This window comes from Lipotes vexillifer, unplaced genomic scaffold, assembly GCF_000442215.2.
Source record: "Lipotes vexillifer unplaced genomic scaffold, Lipotes_vexillifer_v1.1 scaffold422, whole genome shotgun sequence".
In the NCBI taxonomy this organism is placed as follows: domain Eukaryota; kingdom Metazoa; phylum Chordata; class Mammalia; order Artiodactyla; family Lipotidae; genus Lipotes; species Lipotes vexillifer.
In genome coordinates, this window is record NW_006779087.1 from 3,199,053 (window position 1) to 3,208,100 (window position 9,048).

Genomic DNA, 9,048 nt, shown 5'->3' on the forward strand with positions numbered 1-9,048 from the left:
CTTTCCCTAGTGTGCGGGGAACCCCAGGACGGGCATGGGGACAGGGATGGGTCATGCCCCAAGTCCTGATGTTCTGTCTGGTCCCTACAGGAGTTGGAAGAGCTGCAGTCCAAAGTCTCAGACACATCTGTGGTCCTGTCCATGGACAACAGCCGCTCTCTGGACCTGGATGGCATCATCGCCGAGGTCAAGGCCCAGTACGAGGAGATCGCCAACCGCAGCCGGGCTGAGGCCGAGGCCTGGTACCAGACCAAGGTGTGTGGCCGCTGGAGGCATATTTTCTCTTCCTGGCAGAGTCCTCCGTGGCGGCTTCCCTTACTCCTCACCCTGTCTCAAGCCTTTGGGGCCTGGGTCCCACTGTGCTGACAGGCACCAGGGATTAAATCTGTGGTGGTCTCCAGTGTTCTGGGAATGAGAGGAGGAGAAGGCTAGGTCCTTGCCCAGGGCAAGATTCCAGCCTGATGTGGGGGGAGAGGGCAGAGGACATGGACATGGATTAATAATGATTATAGCTAAAATCTGGCAAGTAAGCACAATGCTAGGCAAAGTTTCAAATGTTTTACCTGTATTGACTCATATAACCCACAGAACAGCCCTGTTAGGTAGGCACTAGTATTATCCCCCTTTTACAGATGAAGAAACTGAGGCATGGAGAGGTTAAGCGATTTGTCTAGCTCTGCACAGCTAGCAGATAGAAGAGCAGGGACCAGATCCTGGGTGCAAGGGCTCCAGAGCAGGTTTAATCGTTATATGCACTGGGTGTGGGCAGGGCAGCTGACAGTGCAGGTGCTGAGGGAATGGGCGGGGAGGGGGTGTGCTGGGGCAAACCAGTGATCTGGGGGAGGGAGCCTGAGGGTTTAAAAGCAGCGTAGAGCAATGTCTCTGCAGAGACAGGGAGCCGTCCATGGTGTATGCGAGGACACATGTATGCCAATAAGGACTTACTGTGTGACACTAGGCCAGTGCCTTCTGTTCTCTGGGACTCATTCACCTCATCTGTAAAATGGGTGGTGCTGACAAAGGGGTTAATAGGTGAGGATCTCAGACTTCCAGTGAATCTCCAGCGTTAGGACATAATGGGAATGGGCAGAGCCCCGAGATCAGTGGAATGGGCCTGGTGAGCCATTCTTTTCCCCCACCGGCCTGGCTGGGAGGAAACTGAACCCCTCCCCCACCCCACTTTCCGGGAGTCTGGCCTCCTGGCATCGGGCAAAGCTTGATGGGAGTCAGACTGTCCCTCCCTGGGAAGACAAGGTGGGAGGGCTTGTCACTCAGAACCTGGGGCCTTCCTTGGGTCGGGAGAAGACAAGTCACCTGTAATCACGGTCCACCCTTGCCATACTCTTCTGTGTGGTCCCTCCAGTTTGAGACCCTCCAGGCCCAGGCTGGGAAACACGGGGACGACCTCCGGAATACCCGGAATGAGATCGCGGAGCTGAACCGGGCCGTCCAGAGGCTGCAGGCTGAGATCGACAGCAACAAGAACCAGGTGGGCGCCAGCCCTCCTCCTTGGGGCATGTGAAGGGCAGCCAGCTGGGACCACGCCCAGGATGAGCAGCAGGCGGCTGGGGGCGAGGGGGTCACCCCTGCTGCTCTGGGGACCAGGCTGGTGCGGCTCAAGTCTCTCGGGCCCACCTGCGAGCTCTCTAGGACGAAATGTTCTTGGCCAGGTCCTGCTTGACCGAAGGGAGAACAGGAGTCCTAGCTGGGCATGGAGCTTGTGGAAGGAGCCTCGGGCTGGCTGGCTAGACTAGAACCACCATTCGTTACCACATTGGTACTGAGCCCTCTCCTTGCACCTAGCTCTGGGGGCGCTGTGTGCCTGGGGGCAGCGGGGTAGGGGGTGGTGGGCCGGAGGTCAGCAGAGTCCCTCACTATGGCTCCCACGGCCCCGCCCCACCTGCTGACCTCACTCCTTACCGCTGCCTCTCTGGCTGTGCTCTCGCTGCTTCCTGTAGCTTATATTTGCCAAAGCATCTTCATGCTTCAATGCCCTTGCACTTGGTGTTCCCTCTACCTGGAATGTGGTTCTCCCAGCTCTGCACGTGGCTGCCCCTTTCTCGCCCCCTTTCTCGCCCCCGGGGTTTAGGACAAAAGACCTCTTCTCAGAGACGGCTTCCTGAACCACCCAGCCACGCTCTCAGCAGTCTGTGTGAGGTTCCTGAAACACCTATCACTCTGAAATTTTCTGTCTTATTAATTTAGTATTGACTTATTAGGTAAGTCTTATTAATTAAGTATAAATAAATATTGTCCCCTACCTCCACTGGGATATTAAAAATGCCTTAAGGGCAGGGGCCCCCGTCTGTCTGGTTCACTGTTCCTCCCTTCCCAGCACCTGACACATAGTCAGGGCACAGGTCTCAGATGACAGACTGATGGGAGGAGGTGCTGTGAAGCTGGGGTGGGGGGTATTGATGAGGAAGGGTCCCCCAAGCCGTGACCAAGTCATGGGGGTGCTCGAGGCAGCTAAGCCTGGACAGGTGTCTGCAGTGGGGAGGGAGGGAAGCTGATGGGTGGTGGCTACTTTCCAGATGAGCCAGGGCATGGGATGTGGGGGTGATCTACCCAGAAATGTCCTCCCCTTGGAGCCCTGCAGGCCTTTTTACATGAGGGTGAGGGTGGAAGCTGCCTCCCGGCACAGATTCAGGGCTGTGAGTCACCGGTGCAGCAAGCCAGAGTCCAGCCCTGGAGGGGAGGCACAGAATAATGAATGGCGGTTTCCCAAACGCCGCAGCTTCTGCCACATCCGGTTCTCCTCTTACCCAACAGGGCAGAGCCAGACCCCGGAGCTGGGGTGTCTATCACCGTCGGGGGGCTCAGATGCAGTGGCATGGCCTTGCCAAGGGGGCACCAGTGTGACAGGGAAGGGCACTGACCAGTGGATGGGGGCAGAGGGCATCAGCCAGCCTCCTGGGCAGGACTGGGGGTGTTGGGCAGAGAGGAAGAGTGCATGCTCGGAGGGGAGAGGGTCTGAGGGCAGAGCGCAGCTGTGAGAGGGAAGGAGGACCACTGCGCGAGGGGATGGGGATGGTGGCTCTCGGAGCTGAGCGAGAAGCGGCTCAGGACTAAATAGGCCCCTCTAGTGAGGGACGGGCCACGAGAGAGGGAACGCTAAGGCCAGGCAGGAAGTGGCAGCTGATGTTCACGCCCGTCCTGAATCACGCCACTCCTGCCCAAACCTGGGGCCTGTTGACTCGGAGTCTAGGGGTGCCAAGCAGCGTCTCTGTACTCCAAGTCTCCCTGCTCTGGGCCTGTTCCAAACTGGTTCCTATTTTGAAGGTGTTTTTGGTTCTGGTCAGGTGCCTGAAATTTGAGGACTAAACTAGAATCCTTGGAACCCCTCTAGCTAGGGGTCAGGTGTGTGGACATTTGTAAATCATAATAGCATTTACTCATAATAGTGATCATAATAGCATTTATTAAATGCTTACTGTATACCAGACACTGTGCCAAAGACTTTTGTATTATTTCATTTCGTTACTTGCAATATCTCTCTATACATACTGCGATGACTGCTATTTTAGAAAAGAGGAGACTTTTGGCTTAGAAGGGTTGGTTCATCCAAGATCACATGGCTTGTAAGTGGCAGAGCCAGAAGTGGAAGCTACGCATTGGGTATCAAAACCCATGTTTGAAACCCCTGGGATTCCCTGGTGCTTGGGAGAGGAGGCTGGTGCCAGTGAAGCCACCGTAAGCAAGGTGCCCAGATGCTCACTGCAGCATGCGGAAGCAGGAAGGCAGTGGCTGGTGAGGCCTGCCCCCCCCAGCTCAAAGCCCCACTACTCCCCACAGCGTGCCAAGTTGGAGGCTGCCATCGCCGAGGCTGAGGAGCGTGGGGAGCTGGCCGTCAAGGATGCACGGGCCAAGCTGGTGGACCTGGAGGAGGCCCTGCAGAAGGCCAAGCAGGACATGGCCCGGCAGCTCCGGGAGTACCAGGAGCTCATGAGCACCAAACTGGCCCTGGACATCGAGATCGCTACCTACCGCAAGCTGCTGGAGGGCGAGGAGAGCAGGTGAAGACAAAGAATCTGGAAAGGGGATCCTTCGGGGCTCAGTGAGGCCTGGGGCTTGACATTCATCCATTTGCAAGCATTTCCTGTGTACCCTCTTCTGCAGGGCACTGGGTGTGGGAAGTGCAGGGAGGGTACAGATGATGCTTGCTTCTTTGCCCTTGATGAGATGACTTTCGAGAGGGAAAGACCAGATGGTGTAAAGCTCAGTGAGAAAGCTGAAGTAATAACAGCGCTTTCGTGTGTGTGTGTGTGTGTGTGTGTGTGTGTGTGTGTGTGTGTGTGTGTGTGTGGCTGTTAGCAAGCTTATCTTATTTGATCCTCAGAACACATCAGGTAAGCAAGACAGGTATTATTGACTCCTTAGTGTACAGAGGGGAAATTGTGGTTAGTTTTATTAATTGAGGGGACAGGGCCAGTGTGCGGTCAAGCTCTGCTGATTCCTGGTCCAGGCATCTTCCATGGCGACGGGCTGCTTCTCACTACATAATTGAGGGCTAAGTCACGTGGTATTGACTGAGCGTGGTGAGGAGGTAAATTTCCCGTCTCCAGAAATATTTGCATACTCACCTGCAGCCTGAGACGAAGCTGGGTTGGGTTAGTCTTACAGGGAATTCTTCACAAAAAACTGCACATCTGTGTCCATGAAGTTGGGTCTTCATTAGTACCTTGATGGCTTGATTGACTCACTCAGTCAACAGACAAGTGGCCTGGAAGCTTTCTAGTGTCCCCATCTCTTGCCCTTGCCCTTGCCCTTTGCCCTTTGCCCTTCCAGGATTTGGGGCTGCAGCTGGGCTTCCCACACTCCTTCCACTAAACTGAGGCCTCTCCTCCTCCCTGCAGAGTAAACTCATTCCCAAGGCCAAGGGCTTGGTGACAGTGGGACTGTGAGTCACAAAACAAACACCAGCTGTCTCAGATAGATTTTTAATTTCCAGTGCAAGACCTGTTTCAGCCCCACAGCCTGCTGAAAACAACCCCCCTCCTCCTTCCCCCCTCAGTTCCGGCTGGAGCTGGATTCACTCAGTCAACGATCCGCTAATTATTTCAACACATATTAAGTAATTACCGTGTGCCAGAGACCTCATGCTAAGGACCGGAGATCCAGGCATCAATAAGCTACAGCCTTCTTTGAGGATTTTATGATCTGGTTAAGAGAGGCAGCCATCTACATAATCAACAAGAACAGCTACCATTTACAGACTCCTGTGTGCCCAGGGCTTTAGGTAACTTATGTTATTTAGCCCTCACAAACCACACTGTGAGGTTGGTACTGAGTTAGGCCCCATTATAGGTGAGGAAATGGAGACTCTGAGACATTCCCAAGGTCATGTAGCCAGTAGGCGGGAGGGCCAAAGTGAAAAGGCTTGAAGGAAGGCGGAATGTGTGGGGACAGAGGAAGGAACCTCAGTTCTGCTCGGGGCCTGGACAGAGGGGTGTGGGAGTGCTTCCTCCAGTGCTGAGGAGAGAGCAGCCCTCACAGGTATCTCCTCTGCCCCAGGATGACCGGAGCTGGAGTGGGAGCCGTGAACATCTGTAAGTCCTTGGCTGCGGGCCCATCACCTATGCCATTCAGACTAGGCTGCGTCTATTGATGGCACATCGGCCTGAAGGCCTGGCCTTCTGGAGGCTGGGAGCCTCCTTCCCTTCAATAGTTTTCAGCAGGGGCCTGCAGCTCCCATCCAGAGAGGCTCAGCAGCCCAGGAAAGCCATGCACGGGGACAGGGTGGGTGGGGCCAGTGTGGAGCAGCCCTCACCTATGTCTGAGGCTCCTTCTGGGTTGGCCCCTGGCTGTTGGTGGGAAGGGAGGTGGGTGGGAGGAGGGAGATGGGCAGCTATGGCAGGAGGGCGGGGGCCTCGGGTAGTGGGCCTCACGCCGATGGAGACCTCCTCCCTTCTCTCTCAGCTGTGGTCGGTTCCACGGGCGGTGCTGGCAGCCGGCTGACCTTCGGGGGAACCATGGGCAGCGATGCCCTGAGATTCTCCAGTGGTGGAGGGCCTGGGGCCCCCAAGGCCTATTCCATTAGGACCACCTCCGCCCCCGGCAGGTGCACCCGCAACTGAGCCCCTGGTGTGGGGAGACACATACCCTCTCCTTCCATCGTCACAAGAGGACCTCCATCCCTGGTCCCAAGACTGCAAGGCAGTCTGAAAAATGATGTCAGAATAGCTTCCAATAAAGCAGCTGCTTTCTGAGGCTTGGGTGAGCCCACGCCCAGCACCTGGTGTCCTGGCTTCATTAGGCTGGGCGGGGAAGGCGGTGGGAGGGGAGGGCTCGAGAGAGCACAGGGTCTGCCCTGATAACTGGGACAGCACATTGGTGACATGGGGGTGCTGCTCTATGGAACTTGACTCTTATCCAGAGTGAGGCCTTGACCCCTCCCAGGGCTGGGCCTGATTCCAGCTCCTCTCCTGAAGAAGCCCAGAAGCCCCTGGAAGTTCTGGCTCTGCCAGGAAGTGGGCACTGGAGTCCTCTCCTGCTGAGGGCATGGGAGAGCCGTTTGCACCCACCCCCTGCCCCAGCCAATGCCCTGTGCTGTCAGAGAACATTCCTCAGTGGTGAGAAGACCACACATTTAGCTGCCCTAGGCCTGGGTTTGGGGTGGACAGCCAACTGGCAAATCAGCCCTTCCTGGGAGAGAGAGGGAGTCAGGCGGGGCATAAAGTTGTCCCCTGGGAGATGCAACCTCAGTCACCGTGGGTGGGTTTAGGAGGCAGGGGAAGCAGCAGCAGGTCCACACTGGAGGGGCCCTGGGACCAATCTGTCCGTTAGAAGCCACAGGCATCCAAGCCTCCAGAGCAGCTGGAGTCAGGGTTGGCTCTTTGCCCAGGGCTGGGGGAAACCAGTCATTTAGACTCTTGGGGATGGAGGGGAGCTGCCAGAGCTGCGGGCGAGGAGCCCGCCCTCCCTGGAGGAAGTGAAGGGACAAGCGGGGAGAGAGATGCAGGAGGAGAAGGCAGCAATTGGGCAGGTCAGGCCGGCTGGTTCCTGAAGCCCTTCCGCCGCAAGCCCAGGGGCTTTCCGAGCTCTGGGACCCGCCGCCGGAGGCAGGGACGGTTGGCTCGCGGAGCGGTGTATTTACGAAGCAGAAGGCGCCAAGCAAACCGCACCAGGTGGCTGCCGCCACTGCTTTGGCGGCAGGGCGAGCACACGCCGGTGCTCACCCCCCAGGTTCCCGCTGCAGTGGGCACTGCAGACGCTGCCCATCGCCGGCCGGGAGCCGGACACGCAGAGGTCCCCGCAGACGACCCCGCCCCGGGAGCTGCTGACACCTGCGGGGGGCCGGGGAGGGGAGAGAACAGGGCTGAGTCACCTCGCAAGGTCGTCACCAGCGGCTCCTGCCTAAGGGCCAGAGTCCCCCCACCCCCTCTTCTCTTGCTCAGAGCTCCTTCCCTCGATTTCTATTCCCCCTTCCCCCTCAAGCAACCTCACACCTGGGCACTTCTTCCGGTAGTCTAACCTCAAGCATCCTTGATAAACTGTTAGCCCAGGCCCTCCCTGTAGGCTGAAATAACTATTTAAGTTATCATAATCATTCACTGCCACATCCCCCTCCTTCCTTTCAGCGTCTTAAACTGTGCCCCCCCCCCCCCCCCCCCGCCAAATACGGTCTGCCACCTCTTTTTATGAATAAAATTTTATTGGAACCCAGCCACACCTATTCCTGAAATATTGCTATGGCTGTGGCTGCTTTCACATTACAACAAGCTAAGCAGTTGAGCAGAGACTGCATGACCCGCAAGCCTAAAATATTTACTATTTGGCCCTTTAAGAAAAAGACTGACCACCAGGATCCCCAAGCTCTTATTTCAGAACCCACAGTATAGCTAACTTACAGACATTTACAGCACTAATGCCCTTAAACAACCTTGTGGGGAGAGAAGAGAGTCAAAAATTAGTAGGGGGGAGCAGAACTTGCAAATTCCCTCCTCCAAGTAATCAGGATGCAAATTAGATGCAAATAATATGCAAACATGCTCCTAGCTCTAAGCACAGCTTGGAGGATGACCCACAGATGTGGTCCTCATCCCTGCCCCTCGCCCTCCAGCAGGAGCCTGTAGGTGGCGATCTCGATGTCCAGGCCCAGCTTGGAGCTCATCACCTCCTGGTACTCCTTGAGCAGGCAGGCCATGTCCCGCTTGGCCTTCTGCAGGGCCTCCTCCAGCCTGGCCAGCTTGCAGCGGGCATCACTAAGGGCCGCCTCGCCCTGCTGCTCCGCCTCGGGCACGGCAGCCTCCAGCTTGGAGTTCTGGGGGACAGGGGAGGGTTATTAAGGCTCCTTCTTCTGGATTTAGGGTCAGAGACTAGGTATCCACTGACCATTGACTATCAGAGGAAGGAGGGGCCTTACTCGTTTGTTAGGTCAGGGGTTGCAAATTAGTGCTCTTGGGGAATGTTGGCACAGTGTCCTTAATTTTTGAAATTTAATGTAAAAATCCAAATTCCTGGCTTCTCTTGAAAAACCGGAGGAGCCGGCCACACTGTACCTGCATTTCTGTAGGGCCTGCCTCTGATCTGATCAGCTCTGCCCGTTTGTTTTGTTTTCCAGTTTACCACACCCTAGTGCCTTCGGTACAGCCTGCTTCACTCACTTACTAACGTCTGGGCTCATCTAAGTGTGTGGTCAGTGATCTAGAACAATGGGCCAGAGAGGTGAAATGGCTTCCCCCAAATCACATGGTGAGCTAGCGGCAGGGCTGGTTTGAGAGCCCAGGTTTCCTGCCTCTCAGACTGGTGCTATTTCCTCTGCCCCATTCTGCCCCTGGGACCATGAGAGCCCCGGTCATTCCGTTCCCCTCCATAGCCCTCCCCCTGCGCCCCCCATTCGGCGGCGACGGAGAGCATTCTCCGTGGAGGAGACGTGCCTGAAGTTTGACGTTGCCTCTTCTCCCACACTTTGGCAAGGTGCCTGACTTAAATCCCCCTGCTGCAGGCCAGCCCTGCTCCCTTTCTACTCTGAGGGGTGGGCCAGGCTTCTGTACCTGGCACCTGGCATTCTCGACCTCGGCCGTCAGCCTCCGGCTCGTGCGGTTC

At 56.4% G+C, this 9,048-nt stretch overlaps 2 protein-coding genes across 2 annotated transcripts in view; one reads left to right on the top strand and one right to left on the bottom strand.

Annotated features, from left to right (window-relative positions):
• The window catches only part of KRT7 (keratin 7), a 13,572-nt gene extending 7,495 nt beyond the window's left edge, over positions 1 to 6,077 (top strand). Inside the window, exons 5-9 of the mRNA XM_007452345.1 lie at positions 91 to 255; positions 1,364 to 1,489; positions 3,796 to 4,016; positions 5,515 to 5,549; positions 5,920 to 6,077. Coding sequence (XP_007452407.1) covers positions 91 to 255; positions 1,364 to 1,489; positions 3,796 to 4,016; positions 5,515 to 5,549; positions 5,920 to 6,077 — 705 coding nt within the window. The remainder of the gene's footprint in view (positions 1 to 90; positions 256 to 1,363; positions 1,490 to 3,795; positions 4,017 to 5,514; positions 5,550 to 5,919) is intronic.
• Positions 6,078 to 6,986: 909 nt separating this feature from the next.
• Positions 6,987 to 9,048, bottom strand: part of LOC103086529 (keratin, type II cuticular Hb3) — an 11,919-nt gene continuing 9,857 nt past the window's right edge. The window contains 5 exon segments of the mRNA XM_007472051.1: positions 6,987 to 7,181; positions 7,183 to 7,286; positions 7,851 to 7,885; positions 8,046 to 8,263; positions 8,997 to 9,048. The exon segment at positions 8,997 to 9,048 is cut by the window's right edge and continues 103 nt beyond it. Of these exon segments, the coding sequence (XP_007472113.1) occupies positions 6,987 to 7,181; positions 7,183 to 7,286; positions 7,851 to 7,885; positions 8,046 to 8,263; positions 8,997 to 9,048 (604 nt within the window).